The sequence below is a fragment of the Rhagoletis pomonella genome, unplaced genomic scaffold (assembly GCF_013731165.1).
Source record: "Rhagoletis pomonella isolate Grant_MI unplaced genomic scaffold, Rhpom_1.0 Rhpom_scaffold_00010, whole genome shotgun sequence".
NCBI classification, from domain to species: Eukaryota; Metazoa; Arthropoda; class Insecta; order Diptera; family Tephritidae; genus Rhagoletis; species Rhagoletis pomonella.
Window position 1 is genome coordinate 2,082,747 of NW_023458564.1, and position 20,689 is coordinate 2,103,435.

Below are 20,689 nucleotides of genomic sequence, written 5' to 3' on the forward strand. Positions count from 1 at the left end.
GCTCATCCTACGCTGTGTATTATTTATATATTCTTTTATATTTTACTATGTGTATGGCTGTCATGCTGTGGTGGGATAGAACGAGAAGTAAAATTTTTAAGCTTACTAACAACTTCGACATATATATATCCTGCTTAAATTTCGCGTTCAACTAACTGGCATTTGTTGCGCTGTATTTATGATTTAAAGCTTCGCAGTATTTGTAAACTTATTATTCATACATTTGTATGTATGTATGTTAAGCTGAATTTGTGCATTCGTTTCATATTTTTTGCTTTTGTATGCCCCGCTCACCTATGTAAGTAGTTTGGTTTGTTCGCCACTTTTTCATACGAAATTAATATTTTTTTCTGCATGCAATAAATATTTTTACTATATATTTATTTTAACTATAGGAAAGATAAGACTGATTGCCTGCAAATAGCAACCAGGAGGCTAATTGTCTTGTAACTAGACCAAAAAGGGGTCCAAGTGCTTTGTAAGAGAATCAAATCCGTGGATATTTGGGAGAACAATTAAATAGCATATCTCGGCAAATCTCTTGTTACCGTTAGAACAATCAATTTTACTTAAAAACCGAACCTTGTATACCCGGCGCAGGTATCAAATATCGTCGTTTCAACTTTCTCTAAACTACATTTGCATGATAAGCAGGGGGGTTTTTCCCGTCTTCAAACTTTTTTGACAAGTTGGTAGAAATCTACCGAGATGCACCTTGTAGTCATAAAGTAGGCAGTGCCACGCCCAATTCCTAAAAGTTTTAGCAGTCTTATTTTTGTTGTTGTAACTATTAACTTGGAGTAAATTAGCGTCTTCAGTTATTGAAATATCGGACTTTTTAGGTGTCTGAAATATACCTTTATACGGGAAGTGGGTATAATTTTAGTCCGATTTGAATAATTTTCAACTAATCTCTTCCTTGTGCTATGGTTGTTATGTGCACCAAGTTATACCGGGATATACATGTGTGGTCATAAGGGGGCGGCGCCACGCCCATTGTCCAAAAATGTATAATAAACTAATTTTGTGCTAAACGGTTATTGTGATTACCGATTTTTAGTAAATTAGCTTCAGTAGCTACTGATTTTTCGCAGTTTTAGTATGTCTTAAAACTGCCGTTATACGTGGCGTTAGGCGTGGTTATCGTCCGATTTTGCTCATTTTCAATACCATCCGTCCTACGCCCGAAATAAGTACACGTGCCAAGTTTCGTTAAGATATCTCAATTTTTACTCGAGTTATCGAGTGCACAGACGGACAGGCGGACGGACGGACGGACGGACAGACAGTCACCGCTTAATCGATTTCTCTTTTCATTTTGATCATTTATGTATACATTTGTCTATATCTATCTCGATTCGTTTTGCCTGTTATGCGAACAAAGTTATAGTAACCTTGTGCAGAAGTGCGCTCGGGTATAAAACTAAAATAAATAACAAAAATGAAAAAAAAAATTTGACAGTCGCCCCCCGAGTCTCGAGTTTGGCACCTACGGACTTGTAGCAAGGAACTCTAACCACTCGGCTACTGCGGACGCCAAACTCGCTTGCTTTGTTTGCTTACTTGTACAAAAAACAACAGCTGGCCGTTTTTACCAGGGTTGTCATCGAAAAATTCCCCTGATCTGAGTTGATTCCCAAAAATTTCGTGCATTTGTTCGGCTGCTTATGCGCATTTGAAAGAGGAAAATGCATGAATTAATGCAAATAAAGTGGTGTTTATTCAAATAAGCGAGCCCGTTTGTCACCCGTATTAAGTTGTTCTTTCAAATGCCCACAGAAATTTAATGCACAATGTATTACTTGTTCTTTGTTTTGATTATGTTTGAACCGTTTCTGGTTTCAATAATATGCCGAAAGGAATAATTGGTCGCAGCCTAGCACACGAAATCCTAAAATTAAAAAGGTGTGTTTGATCCAAATTTTGTAACGCGTTACAAGAATTTAGGCATAGTTTATTGAGTACTCTTAGTCTGACCCGATATTCTGTAGGGTAATTAGTTACACGAAAATTAAACTGTTTTATTTAGAACATGCCTGTCAATTCGGGTACGCTGAGTTTAGTGGTGATAGTCATTTTTATAGGTTAGGTCATTTAATCGAGTAATATTAAAATGAAGATTTTAGGTGGCATCCATTTTTAAGCGATAAACCTGCATAAAGACTTAACAAATAGCTCTTCGGTTCTTGCACAATTTTTTGCCACTTTTCTAGTCTCGGCTTGGTCGAGAGATCAAATAATAATCAACATTTTTAGCTATAACTATACCTAATATGAATAGTTATTCACTTTGCGACGTCACGAAGTTATACTATAAGACAATTTGAGAAGTCAGTGACTTTTCTGAAGACAATCGGTCCCATTTCCGACGCAGTGATTGTTCCAAACTTTTTTGATGCTTAGCATATGCTCTGGCCGCCAAAATCGACCACAACCAGTAGTTCATTGGGTTAAGATTCGGCGAGTAGGGTGGGCATTTCACAGATGGGATGAGTCTTGTTGAAATGTCTAGTCCATATCACTGAAGTTCTGCTGTGCCCTCGGAGCGGTATAACTCTTGGTTGATTTTTACTGTACATACCGTTTTGCCCAATTTGTTTATTCCTTCCAAACAGTGGAGTTGGAGCAATCGCGGCACCCAACGCTTTTTTATATCCTCTCAGTTGAGATGCCTATAACCTCAGCCACCTTATACGTTTTCATTATACGATTGTCCAATACCATTACAAGAGCTGGATCGACGATGTGACGACCTCTTTGGGTTAACTGAACGTTCCGCGTTACGTGTGCTGATACGACCACAACGAAACTCAGTAAGCCACTTCTTAACCATTGAAATTTATGGTGCAGAATTCCCATAGTATATATCATAATTTTACTAAGTTTCGGTAATGGCTTTTTTACGTCAAAAATAACTTACTATATGATATTTATCCCCCTTTTCCCATTGTACAATTAAGTATTTTCCTTCAACCAAACTGCACGCAAATGTGATGTGCATATGCGGTTGGGTTTCTGTATTTACCCTACAGTGGGCCAAATTTAGATTCATGGCCTGATTGGAAAGAAGACATCCTGTTTGTACCTTGCAAATGCACATGAATATCAGTGGCCAAGAACTGTCTGCCTAGTGAGAAAGTCTTCGTCTGAATAGTGCAGGATAGTGGCATATGGGGGCAACAGTGTTGATTCCTTTTGTGAATATTCAAATATTTTCCTACAAACTCGTATTAATATTCTTTAAAAAATATGTCTTTGGTAATTATGCTCACTCTCTAAACTCCAATTGTAAATGGTTTATAAATCCTTGCATGCTCGGCATTATGTAGTAATTTTAATATACATAAATAATTGCTGCTTGCTTATTAAGAAATGCTTCTTAAAAACTTTTGTTCGCTTTAATATAGATTGTATATATGTATATGCAGCAGATTTGCGTGCTTTGCCTTAAATGCTTTTATAAGAAATTTTTTAATTTATTTTTAATTTTATAATTTAACTTATCCTACAAAACTACAGTCTAAAAATTAACTGATAAAAAATTTATAATTTCAAGGCTGTTGTGTGCAATGATTTTTTTATTACCCCCGCGCTACTACTAAAGCTTTGTACACTAGAAATTATGCTACAAGATAAAATTGTGAACAAAAACTGCTTTACTCTATCCAACCCCCAAAAAGGCTTTTTTTAGTTTGTTGTATATTTTTATTTTGCCTGTCATCGCTATTGAAATTTCTTTTGTTATTTTATCCAAACCGGAGATCATTTCCCAAAATTTGTTAAAAAATTTATTTCTATTACGATTTCGTTGTGCAATTGAACGCTTTTGTAGCCACGCAAAGCTGCTCGTACGTAACTAAATGCTTCAACTTTTATTTATCTGGTCAAATAGTAACTAAATAATGTTTTTTACGCGTAAATACATATAGATTTTCTTTGCAATCAGTGTATGCGCTGCACTGGTATTTTGGCAATGGAAATAATACATATATATGCTGTATGCAGTGATTGGGAGGCGAAAAAGCTGAGGCTATATCCTCACTGGCGAATCAAAAAAAAAAAATAAAATTCCCGACTTTGTCAAACAGAACTCAGCCAATTATTGGTTTGTTATTTGAAGCATTTATTTGTACACATTTAAGCTGAATATTTATGTATTTTTTATTTGCAGCGTTACGATGGTGATCAATTTAAAATTTTATTTAGTTTCCGTTTTCAATCCCACCATAAATCGCTTATTTAAAAATTACAAAAAATATATATTTATTCATACATATATTATTTTTGCATGTGTATAAAGAAAATCCCGCTTATCCGTCCAATTCTGTTACACATTCAAAAGCCTGGGTTAGGTGAATTGGTAGGCACTTACATTATGTAACTGATGTTAAGCAATGCGAACAACGGTACATATTAATTAAATGTAAGTTATACAATATTAGGGGTGAAAATCGATGAATTTCATCCTTATAGTTATTAGCCTTGCTTACGTACTGTAAATCATAAAGCATTCATTTAAAAAACCATGATTTTTTTTCTATGGACAAGATTTCGATATGATGGCTATTTACCGTTGTTCAACTAAAAAATATATACACTTCCGGCAAAAAGTGTTGGCACAGCAAATTTTTCACAATATATGCAAACATTTTTTTCTAATATTTTTCCGTACAATTTTTATAAAAATATGGTTAATTCTATTACAAAAAACATTTAAATATAATTCCTAAACTTTGTGCAAAACTCAAGAAAAGTCAGCTAATTTCCATGCAAATTTTCAACTTTTTAATCACATTTTTTAGAATTTTTTCGAGTATGCAGAATGTAAGTGTTAGGAATTATCATTAATTTTGGGCAATTTTTTCACGCAGTCTCTTCCATACAAAAATATTTGTTCGAAAATACTTTATATGGGAAAAATGCAAAACGCCTTCAACAAAAAAATTCTCAATAATCAATGCGATTTTTTTACTAATGGGCTGCAGAACTGCATACACAAAAAAAATTTAAAAGTCTGATTGATTGAAAGTTGAAAATTTGCATGAAAATTTAGTTAATTTTCGGGAGTTTTGCACAGAGTTTAGGAATTATATTTTTATGTTTTTTATTGTAGAATGAGCCTCATTTTTATAAAAAAAAATGGCGTAAAAATATTAGAAAATAAAATGTATGCATATATTGTGAACTAATACTTTTTGCCGGCAGTGTAAACGAAATACGGCAAATGAAAGCTAACAAAATTCTCCATAAACCATGTATAGTACATCCCTTTTGATGAAAAAGTTTGAGGGACTGTAAACAACAGATCTTTTTCCAACAGTTAAACTTAGCCAGATATTTTTAAGTACAAAATAAAAGTATCTTCCTAATTATAAACAAACCGCTTATCCAAATGAAATAAGTTTGGTATCAAATGAAAGATGGCTACAACAGCTTTAAAAAAAATTGAAATGCTTAAACGTAGAAAGCCAGCGGAAAGCCAGCTATTGAAAAATATTTCAATAAAAAATTTTATCTAATTACCATAGAACAAACCTTGTGTCGGGTATTGTATTGAATTTAAAAAAAATAAATAAATACTGTTGAAAGAAATAACTGTTATTCGAGGCCTCCGAAAATTAAAAAAAATCAAACTTTAACAGGGAAAAGTTAAAAAGTAACAAACTCTGCTTAAATTTTTTTGTAATGGCTTTCATTTCCCATAAATAACTCGAATTTGCGATCCAGTGCTATTATCGCACAAAGCATGTTCCAAATCTTGATGTAAATACATTGTTTTGCTCGCTCTGCTCCAACGGTCGCAATGGCCGAGTGGGCAAAGCCATCCGAGAGATCGAAGTTCAAATCCTTCGGCAGCGGATTTTTTTTCTTTTCTAATAAAAAAAAGGAAACAAATTTTATGAAATGTTCCTTTAATTTTCGGATTTAATTGTTTTAAGAAGAAAAAAATTTATATTTTTATTTAATTTAAGTTTTTGAAACTCATTTTAGGCTTTTTTCTATTTTTTCTTTTCTAATTAATTTTCTTTTAACTTTAATAACTTATTAAAAAACAAAGAAAAAATATTTTAAAATTACTTTAATATTTACTGTCATTTTATTTATCTTTGTTTTACTTTTATTTTGTAGTTTTTATTATTTTAACAAGCAAAAAAAATTTTTGTATAAATAATAAATAATCTTTTTTTAATTTACGGTTCCTTTAATTTTAAGTATTATTTTAAAAATAAAAATAATTGTTAACTTATTTTAGTTATTGTCTTTTTTTAATTTTTTATTTTTTTTGCTAATTCTATTCTTAAAATTATTATGTAAAAAATAAAAATGATTTTTAAAAATTATTTAATTTTTAGTGTTTTTTTTTCTACTTAAAGTTAATTTATTTGTGTCTTTTGGTTTTGGGTTTTTTTCTTTTAAAAAGAAAAATAAGTCCCCCTCGGTAGCAGATCTTTCGATTAGTGTCTTAAAAGACAGAATAAATTGTTCAAGAAAGTTGCAAGAAATAACTGGTAGTTTTAAAGACAGTTGCCAGAATATCCCTGTTACCCTTATTCTTCTAGTACTTAAGATATTTAAATTATTTTATTGAAAATTCTGGCAAACGGCGAGAACTGGATATCGTTTTAATTATTTTACAGCGGTTGTACACTTATGACTTTATTTATAACCAAGTAATTTTTAGCAAAAAAACCAATTTAAAAAAAGTATACATATATCTATATATATTTCATGATCCAATGATCGGATCTAAGCCGATTAGTATGGGACCACCGCTGAGACCCAAAGTTATGCGGTAGCATACATAAAAAAAAGAAAAAAAAATATTCCGACGAACTGAAAACCTCCTCCTTTTTTGGAAGTCGGTTAAAGATAAAATACGTTTAGAAACTTTATAAATTAACATTTTCATTCAAAGTTTCTATTTACAAAGCAATTAAAAATTTAAGAATATAAACAAAATAGCTTTAACTTAAGTTAGTACTGGTAAATACGAAATAAATGTGCCAAATTTATAGAATGATGTCATATCATATTATTGCCTTTTGCCATATGAAAATTCGTGGAAATTAAAAAAAATGATATCTAAAAAAATCTTTGCACACACAGTTTAGTAAACAATAATCTGAATCTAGTTATTTATACACGCATTAAAAACCATTTTGGCGGAAAAAATAATAATTGAAATGAAATATAACTTAAAATTATGTTTTTCTTGAATTCAGTTGCATAAATAATTCTAATTAATATTTAAGTTTTACTTGAGTAATATTTTTGTTTTGTTTTTAACTATACTATTGTTCATACTTTATTTCAGAAATTTATTTTGATACCAATAAAATTAAGCATTGCTGAAAACTAAGTAGATTTTTTGTTTGCATTTACTCCTAAAGTAACTGTATTTAAAGAAAAATTTTACAACTACATATCTTCAAACCGATTTTCTCGAACTTTCTTCTATATATAAATTTGTTATCCTTGCTACTACCACTTCTAAATTTTCTTGCTGTCTCTCAATCACCTAAATTTTTTGTTATCAGAATAATTTAAATGCTGATGAAAGTTAAGTCTTTGTTTTATAAAAAAAAAATTGTTTATCCAACATTTTTATTTGATTTAGTTGAATTTTACTTACATACTTATAACTCTTTATACTGTGTATGACAATAGCCGTTTGCTATCGTTTCGTTCATTGCAATTCTGATTTATTGCATTATCGATTCGATTTCATACATTTCATTTAATTGCCAACAAATTTTTTTCTGCATTGTTGTCTCTCGTTCGTAACGTATTTATGTGCATACGTTTGCTGCATTGATGTCGCACCACCACACACTTTTTGGCATTGGATATTGTGCACTGCAGTGCCGCCACGCTGGATTGTTGAGCCGACCGATGCAAATGTGGAACGCAACCGCCATATAATGCTGCATTGTCAGGCGCAGGGTGTGCCAACGCCCAGTATTGTTTGGAAGAAGGCTACAGGTAAGTGAGAATGGGATTTAAACAGAGTACAGCGGAAGTATTGGCAATAGAAAGAGGAACAATAAAAAGTGTTTTTTACGCAATACAAATTTTTATTTTTCTGAAGTTATTTGTTTATAGGTTCTTATATACATAGAACTTCGCACGATAATTGTTTGCACATGAGTATATCCTTCTAAAGTATTTCGCATGTCGATGCGGAGAAAAACGGGATGCAAACCTGCTGCTATTTAATACGTTTTTCTGTAATAATATTCACAGCTAAGCCCTGCATATTTTAAGTAAATTTAAAATCGATTATTTTAGTTTATGTAAGGTTTTCCAAGACAACATTTATATTTCTTCCGTGAAATCAGGAGATGATCACTCTCTCTGGAACAACCAGTATCTTGTTGACTCACCTCATATAAACTTACCTTGAAATTATCTTTCACGTCTGGAGCACTCACATCCATTTGGACCATGTGAACAAGCCAGAGGAGACGATGGTTTTTGAGGCACTGTTCCATGCCTATATCACTGTAGATTTCAGCTCATCATTTCATCGTTTGTGATATTCGCTGTCGCCAAGGCGGAAGACCCCGCAATTTTTGCAAAAACCCGTTCTCTCATATATTCTATAGACCTTCTCAGCGGATATTGTTATCACCCACGCTTCTTCGCAGAATCAACTCGGACATTGTTGAGACCGATCGATATCATCGGCATACGCCATAAATTGTATGCTTTTTTCAAATTCTGTCTGCAGGATTCAGTTTTACAGCTATAGAAGTCATTTGATGGAGAGTCGTCTAGTCTGAAACCTCGTTTGTTATCGACCTACTAAGGGGGGTCGTTCCCAATTCCGACGGAGCTGGTGGCGTTGGTTAACGTCATTTCACACAGCTTTTATTTGTTTCGTACCCACATGAAATTCAGATATTTCGCCATAAAGGCAACGTTTCACCCATCGCTTCTTTTAAAACAGTGCCGGCCAGACGAATACTAAAACATCTACATAAGTATGTGTGTCAAGCGCGTGAGAAGCGAAAGCATACCCAGCCAGCAAAAAATCCGAAAATCGATCCGAAAAAGGAAACAAAATTATTTATTTTAGAAAAAAATTCCGTCATCCCTTGTGAAGCTTGGTTTGCAGATAAACCGGTTTCGGCGTTGTGCCATCTTCAGTGTCATTTTTCGTTCTTAGCTTGAACAAATGAAATACAATTATTGCTTTCAAATAAAATCATATTTTTCTAACTTTTCGAACTTCTCCAGATACGTAAACAAATGAAAATTGTAGTCGTTTTCTATTCGTTTCCGGATATGGAAAATTGAACAAGACTGCACTGTCGGAAAAACTTACGCTTCTCTGCTGGCTGGGTAACTTCGTGCATACACATCGTTAGCGTTGGTGAGAAAACACGAAGGCGAAACTGCACAATGTGCTCGCTTTGGCCGGTATTGTTTTAAAAGATTTTGCGTATGGAAAATGCCTGGTCTATGTAAGATTTACCAAGTTTAAGACCACACGAAAAAGGTCTAATCAGTTCATTGATGATCAGTTTTAGCCTTTCACACAATTCGCTTGATAAGATCTTATAGCCGTTGTTTAGGGTCACCTTTCTTATGAATTAGGCAGAGAAAACGTAAACTCCAGTCGTGAGGAGTACGTTCATCTGACTATACTCTGCATTAATTTTGATATGTGTATCGTTATTATCGGCTCCCTGCTGCCTACTTGATTAGCTCAGCTGGCAGACGGTCAGCTCCAGCAGCTTTGTTTTTATTCTCCCGATATATCGACTCCTTTGTCCCGGACTGGACTGATCTCCCATACTATTGGCGCCCATAATTTTGCAGAAATGTTCTCACCAAAATTTAAGTAGGAGCTGGAAATCTGTCATTAGCTAGGTCGCCGTGTTTGTTTAAAAAAAAAAAAAATAGTCCCGGTCTTACAAGCTTCCGCATGCCGGATAGTTTTCTGCAACAATTTTTCTCCTTATGCCTGGAAATTTACGCTTTTCGCACTCACTCTTTTTGGTATCTTTTCTTCTTTACCAAAAAATTTATCGCTTCTTCTTTCATCTTTTAGTATCGACTCAAATAAATAGCTCGTGTTGCACCCGATCACAGCGTGACCATGTAGGAGGCACTTTACTTTTTGCAGCTGCGTGACACTTCTCATCGTAAAAGTCGATCTTTTGAGCTAAAATCCAATACTGTTCTCGCCGGCGCACAGTGGCCAATTTTTTGAAAAAGCTGGCCAAAAGTCGAAGCGTGGTACAATTGTAATCAAACCTTGTGTATTCGTCTTTATTTTGGTTGCTGGTTTTAAATTTCACCACATAATTTCGAAATTCAAAATGGCGGATCCATAATGGCTCCTGTGTACGCTTAAAATAATCAGATTTTTAGCAAAACTAAGGTAGTTTAGTAAAAAAGGTCATGTTTTTTGCAATAACGTCGCCCTTTGGCAGGCATTGGAAAACCCCCGAGTGTATTCAGTCACGAAGGACAGCTTCTCATAAAAATAAAATCCCCGTTCGGATTCGGCGTAAAACTGTTGGTCCCTCCCCTTTGTGCGCCAACATCAAGGCGCATGCCACAAATCGGAAAAGAAGCTCGGACAAACACTAACGAGGTCTTAATGTTTGTTACTAAAAATCTCGATGTTCAAATTTACACGGGAACTACCGGATTTTGAATGAATCAATAAACAAGACATACATATTTGTTGGTACAGGAATATATTTTTAAGATAACAATTTTATACACCGTCAGACTCGCAGTCATCTGAAGTACCCAAGGTCGTATCTATATTTACTGATGGAATCCACATTTACAACAGTTGATATTTTTTAATATCTTTATTCCTTGACTCTCCGGTTTCTTCGGAAATTTACCCAATTGGCAGGGGTGCCCATTCAATAATGAGAGGCCCATGGATGAGCACTCTAATATAGTAGTACTTTCTGACATCATTTAATTTCTAAAAACATCCAATCTTTAAAACATCAAAAACTTGACAGAAATATTTTTTTTTACATAATTTAAATCTTTTAAACATAAAAAAATTAAGAATCGCGTATAAAAACTGATGTCCAAACTACAGTGGCGGCTTGTGACAGGTGGTTTTAACCAAGGTGGATGGGAAAAACTTCAATATATATGAAAAAGGAAATTAGAGCGCCCATCTCGACCACTCTCGTAACTATTTTCCTAATCCATCATAATGAGTAAAAAAAAATCCAGCCGTGAATATCTATGTCTTACGTCACTTTTTAGATGGAGTGACAATGAAAAAACATGTTTTACATACTCTAGATTACAATGTCCATGAGCGGATGCTTGAAAACTGTTATTTTTTAAAAGATAATACCACGATTTTAACAACGACGAAAACTCTAATTTACGAAAAGTTTAGAGCGAATTGCTAGCAACAGTCACTTCGATCTCCTGTAACACTTAATGCCTTAAGAGAATCGACTTGTTGCCTCATAACGATACGCAGTAGAGCCCTTCTAACAATATAAGATGGTTATGCATACGAATGCACCAATTTTTTTTTGGACTTTTGGCCAGGGTTTTCCAAAAATTGGCCACTGTGCGGCGGTACGTACAGAAAAAGAAATGTGACTCCATTGCTTGCGAGTGTCCGTTTATTGAAAGTGCTCTTTCGCGTGATGATGATGGTGGTATCACACTTTTCAACCTTGGGATTGCGTTGTTAGACATGCGTTTTTAGCTGCACAGAAGAATGTGCGTATCTGCCGTGCCAGGGCTAAATAGATAGAAGATAATGTAAGACGGTCTATGTATGCTCCTAGGTCCGGGAACCCAGACGAGTAAGATGTCTATTAACGTACACTTTAAGTTTCTCTCTAATTTCGAAATTGTTGTTGGTAATGCCAATACCAGAAGAGTTTTTCTTTATTACTTGTCTGATAAAATGTATGCATTTTTTACTCCTTCACGTTTTTTTTTTGTTGAAGACCTTGCCATCCTCTTAAATTCCCCACACTTCCGCTTGGAAAGTGCTAGCAAAGGTACACAGTCGTAACGAGACATTTCATAGAATTCTCCCACACCCACACCGCAGTCCATTTTATACCTCTCCGCATAGATGAGAACCGCATTCTGTTTGATTGATCTGCTTCTACTTCAGTCCCGCCTAAAAGGAAACTTCACCTGAAAGTTTTTTCTGGAATCTGGTGAAGGAGATGTACATATAATCTGATTTTTCCCCCCAAATCTGAGAGCTTTCAATAACTCCACTATGCCTGTATTGCCTCGGACACTAAAAGCCTTACTCTTTGAATCAGATTGCAGAGTTCACTGGAATTTCGCGCTTGTGGAATTCTATGGGCAGTTGATACAGAATAACATTAGGCAATTCAGTAGGACACGCCTTGTTTGCTTCTTAATTTCTTGAAGTTGATTTGCGTGTCCTATGCTGGCCACCATCCTGTCGTTAGAGCTTTGAAGACAGATTGGCCGACTGAAATCTTTGTTTTGGCGGGTTATGAGAACAGGATTTTGGTCATAGTGATCTCATTTGTCTTTAAGATTTCAAGATGTCTGACAAGGTTTCCTTGTTTGTATGTATGGTTGCTTCCTCTTATATTGCCATATGAAGGTGTATGAGATTGCGTAGGGCTTCTATATCTGCGATGGGTTGTTTTCATTACCCCTCTTACATCTAGGCATGCAAGTCGTTGGACCTTGCACAGTTTTTAATGGCTACTGTTTGAGTGGTCTTCCTCCACCATACGAGGGCTCGTTTCACACTTAGGGGTTGATCATCTGAGGATACACACAGAACGTAATTTTAGGATTCAGCTTTTCTAATAAGCAAATTGATGTTAATGCAGAGGATAATGAGGGAGTATCCCCACATAAGTCAGAATAATTCTTTTCCTCTAGGCACTCAACTAAAAATCCCAATAGTAATTGAAACCATATAAAACTTTTGTTTTAGGATTCTGTATAAGCAATATGTGAAAAATCTTCTCCACTTCTTTTGCCTATAATAGTTTGTTCAATTTATTTTCTCGTCTCTGATCTGTAGGCAGCTTTGTAGGTCGATGAATCCTTTCATGCTGGTAACTTTTTACAAACTAATATATTTCGGATCGTAGCGAAAGAGGAGTTTTTGGCTTGTGGGCTTTATCTTCCAACAGTCTGTCCAAAACAAGTTCCTAGCAATTTTTGGTCTTGTTCCGCTTCTTTGGTGGCTTGCACGCAAATGGCCGAGATATCGAGGAATCCGGATGCCTGTTTTGGCGCGACACTCGCTAACCGGAGTAAATGAGAATACTTGGCAACGCAGTCTCTCTCCGACACCAAACTTTACATGGCAGGTGTAGTAGTCTCAGCAAGGTCCTTTGGTCTGCTTACTGTGCTCTATTTATCCCATCTCTTGATTGGCGGTGATATCTGCCTTTTTTCTCACGGAGACATTAATCAGCCGGGCATGGCCACCTTCCCATTAAGTACGCCCCTCAAATCGTATTCCTTAAAATGGAGGAGGAAAGTTATAGCTACTTTCAAAAGACTAATGACATTATACCTTAAGTGTTTCTTAGCGGTTATAATACTTCATTAAAATAATCTGACTTAGTTTTTTATAAGGTAAGCGGTACGAGTAAAAAATAAATAAATTGTACTTTTTGTTTACAGGCAGTAAGTCTGGTGAATACGAGGAGGTGCGAGAGCGGCCTTTCACCAAATTATTGAGCAACGGTTCGCTGCTACTGCAACACGTTAAAGAGGATCGTGAAGGCTTCTACCTTTGTCAAGCGAACAATGGCATTGGAACTGGCATCGGAAAAGTTATACAGCTAAAAGTAAATTGTAAGTGCAAAGTTGCGTAAGCACAGAATAGAGCTTTATTATGCCTATCCATTTCGTAAGCTATCAATGTAGGTAAATTTTCGCAAATTCACAAAGCACCTATAGGCATTAATTAAATGCGCCATAGCTATATATATATATATAGATTCTCTTGTGTGTTTATGCTTATTTGAAGCATTATATTTCATCGCAATACCAACAACTCTGCTGTGTTAAACTTTTAGCATTTTCCAACAACACTCTTTACGTATTCGACATTATTTATACTTTCATGTGTTTCTCCTTTGCATTTTTAATGATACAGCTTCGCCGTACTTTTCATCCACTTCACGCTCGGTAACGGTGAAAAAAGGTGACACAGCGCTTTTGCAATGCTCTGTCAGCGGTGACAAACCGATTAATATCGTTTGGATGCGTTCGGGCAAAAATACGTTGAATCCATCAACAAATTACAAGTAGGTCAAGAGGGACACACGCTGTCACTGCTGTTAACTAAGTATTCCACCTACCATCAAATCATCGTCTCCTTAAACCTACATACATATCTCCTCTCAACCTCCCGCCCCCCACTCCTCCTTCTTCGTCTTCCTCATAGCGTTCATTAATCTTACCCCATCATCCTGTCAACATTAATTTTATCAGCACTTATTTAGTATCCCGCATATTTCCCACAGGAGCATTAATGCCACCTACATAGAAGTGATGAGTCGAATTTTTTTCGCTACATTTCCCATTTGTGTCGTTGCAGAATTTCGGTGAAGCAAGAGGCCACACCTGATGGTGTTTCTGCCGAATTGCAAATACGCATGGTGGATGCCAGCGATAGTGGCCCGTACTTTTGTCGTGCGAGCAATCTCTATGGCAATGATCAGCAATTGGTGCAGCTGCAGGTGCAGGAGCCACCACAACCGCCCACCGTTTTGGAGGCGGCTATGATTTCTAGTCGTTCGGTGAATTTGAAATGGCAACCGAAAACAATGAACACAGCGGATATCTCAAAATACATTGTGGAATTCAAGGAAATGGACCGTAAGTAGCTGAAAAAAAATATTATTAAAATAGATAAGTACTTAGTAAAAATAAAAGAAAAGAGAAAGGGGGAAGAAAACAAAATGTAAACTAAGTTGTTGATAAGCGCTGCGCATTAACACATAATTAGGAATAAATAGCATTGACAGATAAAATTGTCAGACCTTGACATTAAAATCGAAGAAACTTTTGATGAAAAATTCATTTCATAGGGGTATCATAGGTGTAAAATAACAGCCTGGTATTAACTATAATTAAAACGTGCTTTAACAGCGGAAAACTTCAAGTAGGGGTAATCGCTTTTAGATTTTCCAAGCAATTAATATAATTTTGCTGCAAAACTCCGCACACACCGAGAAAAATATTTTTTATTAAATATTACCAAAATTTGATTATGAATATACTCAAAAAAGAGATTTCGTAAAAGTAAGGAAGCTACATACAAGTTTACGTAAAAATAGGGAACAATACTGCACTAAAGCCAAATTGTCTTAAGCCAAATAATTTGATGTATTAAGTTTAGTAGCTTATATATTTTTATACCCGAGCGCTATTATAACTTTGTTCACATAACGGTTGTTTGTAACAGGCAAAACGAATCGAGATAGATATAGACAAATGTACACATAAATGATCAGGATGAAAAGAGAAATCGAGTAAGCGGTGACTGTCTGTCCGTCCACCGCCCACTTATGATCACATAGTATATGTATCTCGGTAACCGTTCTACCAATTTGTTATTTTAGTAAACTAAATCTTATTTTTGTTATTATTTATATTAGCTTAATTTAGTAAATAAACAATTAAAAACATTATTATTTGTTATATCTTATTTATTTATACATCTTTACGCCTATTTTGTATGTGATTACCCGGGTACCCCGGTTGGACTATTCGTATTCAGTTTCTTAAATTCAAAATTTTCTGGATTGAAAAGAAATATAAAATATTTTAAAATATTATTATAAAATATTTTTTATTCTAAGTTTTTTTTTGTTTACTTAAATTTACGATTTTTTTATTTAACTAACTAAATATGTGTAATAATTATAGCTACTTCTCTCTTGACTTTATAACTGTACTATTCATTTATATTCTCTTCTATACCTTTTAAATTAAATAGGTAGGCATATATGGAAAAGTATATATTTATGTACATATAATATTATCCGCTGGGTAGCGCTGGAGTGCAGTTATACATATAAAATAATATTTATTGCATAAAGCCGGTTAGTTGCTTAAGAAAATTCCTTCAGAAGCAATGAAAAATGAATAGAATCCAAAGAGATGAGTGGGTATCAAAATGAGGCTTCACTGATTCGAAAGCCAGATATATATATAAAACAAAAACAAATTCGGAAAAGCGCCTACATTAGCTATCTAAATTATCGTCAAATATTTCTATATATGCAGTTGCAGCGTGCAGAGTCTGGGGGTTATTAGCCTAGTTTCAATACTAATAAAAATTTATATTCTTTAAAAATGTAAAAACCCAATTTGAATTATTCTAACGCGTATCGCTAACTCTCCTCCTTCCTACCTACTTCACATCATACAGCACTCTTCATCGAGCAGTGGCAACAAGTAGAGGTCAAAGATCCACCAACGTACACAACGTTAATTGAAAATCTTAAGCCAGCAACACGTTATTCCTTTCGCGTAATAGCCGAAGGCACTGCCGGCCGCAGCGCACCGAGTCAAGAGTTAGTGGTGCGCACCGAACCACAACGTCCCGCCGGACCGCCGCTCAATCTCTCAGTACGTCCATTGTCTTCCACCGAGTTACTAGTCAGCTGGTTGGCGCCGCTCGTAGAATTGCGTCACGGCGACATACAAGGCTACAATGTTGGCTACAAATTGGCCAGCTCGGGCAACTCGGCATACAATTTTACCTCAGTGTCCGGTGATGGCGATGGTGGCACCGGCGAACTCTTGCTAAGCGGCTTACAGAGATTCGCGCGTTACAATGTTGTTGCGCAGGCCTTCAATCAGGTGGGACCCGGTCCACTCTCTGAGCCGGTGTCGGCGCAAACAATGGAAGACGGTGAGTTGGCTACTTTGGCGAAATATTATTTGTTAATCTAGTTAATATTTAGTCAGTTTATTGCCTTTTATTAAATAAATTTATTTTCAATTATTTCGTGACAGTGCCAAGCCGGCCGCCGGAGGATATACGTTGCGCCGCATTGACCTCACAATCGCTGCAAGTTTCGTGGCAGCCGCCGCCAATCTACCATACCAATGGTCTCTTGCAGGGTTACAAATTAATTTTCGAGCCTATTCTGGACGACTTTTCCCTCAACAAAGACGAAGTTGAATCACGCAAGACAACTGCTCTAACCACAGTGCTGACGGGATTACGCAAGTACACCAACTACAGCATACAAGTGCTGGCACACACACGCATGGGTGATGGCGCACTATCCAACCCACTCTACTGTCACACCGAGGAGGATGCGCCCGAAGCGCCGGCTGACATCAAAGTGGTCGTTAGCTCACCGCAATCTTTGTCTGTCTCATGGTTGCCACCTACGGAACCGAATGGGGTCATCACAAAATATAATCTATATACGCGCGTCGTAAACGGGCGAGAAGAGCTAAATAATGAAAAACGTAGTTTGCCGTCACAGCAGGCGCATTACGAGGCGAAAAATCTGCATCCTCACATGGAGTACCAGTACTGGGTGACCGCCTCCACGCGTGTTGGTGAAGGCAAAAGCTCGCGTGTCGCCTCACAGATTACAACCAATCGTGTGCCCGCACGCATTGTCTCCTTCGGTGGTCCGATAGTGCGGCCATGGCGCTCAACTGTTACGTTGCCGTGCACGGCAGTTGGCAAACCGAAACGTGAATGGTACAAGGCGGATTCACTGCTGCGTCAAGGCGGCCTACACAATTCTCAGCTACTTGATTCAGGCGACTTGATTATCTCGAGTTTACAGATTTCGGATAGTGGCAACTACAGTTGTCAGGTGGACAACGGCATTGGCACGGATCGGCTGACACACGTACTATTGGTGCAAGTGCCACCTTCGGCGCCGGTGCTGTATGTGACTAGCGCTACTTCGAGCAGTATTCTGATGCACTGGAAATGCGGATTCACTGGTAATGCACCAATCACTGGCTATACGCTCTTCTATCGACGCGCTAACAGTAATATGGATGAGATGCTTTTGTCACGTCATGCATCTAGTCACGAACTGAAGGGGCTAGTGTGTGGTAGCACTTATCAAATTCATTTGACGGCTCACAATAAGGTGGGCACCTCACCGGCCAGCATCACTTTGCATGTGCGCACGCAAGGGCAATCACCCGGAATGCCGTCAACCACCAGCCTGATTGCACCCAACTCTACTACAGTATTGGTGCGTTTGCACACATGGCCAGACAATGGTTGTCCGATGCTTTACTTTGTCCTGCAATACCGGCCGGTGACCGATGAGCCCGAGCGCGATTGGATATTGGGTAAGTAGAAGATTGTGTGCAGCCAAAAAAGAAGTTTTCTTTTTCAATTCGGTATTCAAGCACAAAAATTCAATGGAATTTATTAAAAGAAATATCCTTTAAGGCTAGTGCGGTGACATATGAAATTATGTGTTATTAATTACATTTTAGGTATTATTAAATTTCAGCTATTCATCTCATAAACATAAATTTAATGCAGTCACAAATACATACAGTTGTAGTGATATATACATATGCATACATATTTACACATTTATTAGGGTAAACCTTAAAAATATCAGCATCAAAATTATATATGTGGCACCCCTTTATTTTATTGACGGCTATCGACCATTTAAGTAGCTCGGGACCAGCGATGTGATGATGCCACTTGTTTCTCTCGTTTGCCAAATTACGCCAGCACTTGCAGATAGACCCTTTTGCTCTAGATCGTTCCTTCGTAATCAATGCGCCATTAGGTTAGGTAAGGTTACCATGGCTGCCCCATCTAAAGTTGGAAGGAAGCACCGCCGCCATGGACCCAATATGATACTGTGTATTTTCCTTGAGCTGAAGCAAGGTCCCTCAAGTCGAGAGACCGCGATATAACTTATCTATCTAATTTAGGGAATAAGTGCCGCGCTATCGTACATACAAGTGGGTTCAACAGACCACCCTTTATTTGCCTGTTCGGTAAATATTTTTTCCAGCAAGAATTTGCAAGCGATAGCGCGATACCCTCACTGAGAGCATTCTGATTGCAGATAAGGGGGTCACCTTGCTCGCCAGTTCATCTGCCAGTCAGTTAGCTAATATATCATTGTGGTCTGGTACCCAAAATGTTTTCAGGGCCTTAATTGGCGTTGAGGATAGGGCCTCTGTGATCCTAATGCACGCCACCCCTTGAATTTTGGTTAGCTTATTCCCTATTTTAGAAATATCCAGAGAAGGCCACTAGGCCGCAATACCGTATGTACATCTGTTGAATAATTTGAGGCTTCAAGCCTCATTTTTTCTTACATTTGATTTTCAGGTGTATAGTTCACTAATTTCCTTCCTAGTGCATTCATCCATATTGCGCCGCCGGGTTATCTTTCTGTTCAGAATGACGGCCAGTTTTTTGGCTTCCTCCAAAAGGGTCAGCGTGACATTACTAAGCCGCAGCTGGGCAATTTTTTTTTTTTTTATGAGGAACCATGATCTTTTTTGCCGGGTTGGCAGTAAAGCCAGTTTTCCTCGCCCACGTCTCTACTACGCTCAAAGCGCTATGTGCTAAAGCGCATTACTGTCAGTCAACTGTCCGCTTCGATAGCTCGGATGTTGTGCGCCTTTCTGTTGCCATACCCACCCCATCCTGGGCAAATGGAGCTTCGTGCCTATACATTGATCAGTGTTTATTTTTTCATCAAACGCGCCACCGGTTCCACCATTAAAACTTGTTTAGAAGTCTACTCTGATCTCGACTACCATCTTTGACTATGCAGGAACCACCTCAGATCTTGAAATTATTTGATTTCTGACGAACTTTTTAAAAGTTTTTTTCCTCTTCTCTTATCTTCTCTCGTTATCGCGCGATTGTCGGGCGAGTCGTTATTGGCTGTCTTGCTGGCATAATATGCTGCGTATCTCTTTATAGCAGCGGCCCAATACTCTTCGTCATACCAGCTACTTCTACGTGGATGCTAGTAATTAACGGCCTAGGACGCAGCGGGACGAAGTAAATAAGAGTCAGAAACCCACCAAGGAGAACTTAGAATCGAGATTTTAATAACTAGACAGTCTGTAAGATATATATAGATAGATCATTTGATGATCTATTGTGCCCTCCGCTCTTCACAATACTTCCTCCAAGCCTAGATCCGTTAGAAAGTTCCATAGCGTTTTCGGGGATAGAGCGTGAATGTGCTTAAGCATCACACTCGATAAGGATGTAGAGTGGTGTTTCGCTGGAAGAGGCGCAAAATCGGACCATATCCCCAGCTTATAAATATTCCCACTTAGTCTGCAGTGTCCTGTAGGTAAACCTGTTAATATTCTCAACTTCCGCTTTGGAAGGTTAAGTAAACTTTGGCATCTTCTTTTGTTACACCCTTCCAGTAGACGCTTTGTCTGACGCATTCCTATCAAACTATGCCAGTTTAAATCCCTCAAATTGTTCCTCTCTGTCCTGAGCTCCTCCTTTATAGTATTGGGACCTACTTCCAGGAAGGGCTCGGGGCCAACTGGAGTGATGGCTCCCGCCTCTCTTGCGAGACAGTTTTCCGCATCGTTCCCTTACTGCCAGGCACCCACGCCAGTCTGATGTTATTCTGCCTCTCTATGCACTCAAGGACCAGGTATAATTTGATTTCAAAAGATAAAAGATCCTTGAGTGCCGCGTGACTGTCACTTAGAATTA

General features: G+C 37.1%; 1 protein-coding gene across 2 annotated transcripts in view; it reads left to right on the forward strand.

The window, feature by feature from the left end:
• The window catches only part of LOC118745939 (Down syndrome cell adhesion molecule-like protein Dscam2), a 274,465-nt gene that overhangs the window by 236,616 nt on the left and 17,160 nt on the right, over positions 1-20,689 (forward strand). For both annotated transcript variants that reach the window (XM_036479605.1, XM_036479606.1), the window contains exons 10-15: positions 7,864-7,983; positions 13,645-13,818; positions 14,123-14,273; positions 14,567-14,847; positions 16,406-16,891; positions 16,996-18,312. In XM_036479605.1, the coding sequence (XP_036335498.1) occupies positions 7,864-7,983; positions 13,645-13,818; positions 14,123-14,273; positions 14,567-14,847; positions 16,406-16,891; positions 16,996-18,312 (2,529 nt within the window). The remainder of the gene's footprint in view (positions 1-7,863; positions 7,984-13,644; positions 13,819-14,122; positions 14,274-14,566; positions 14,848-16,405; positions 16,892-16,995; positions 18,313-20,689) is intronic.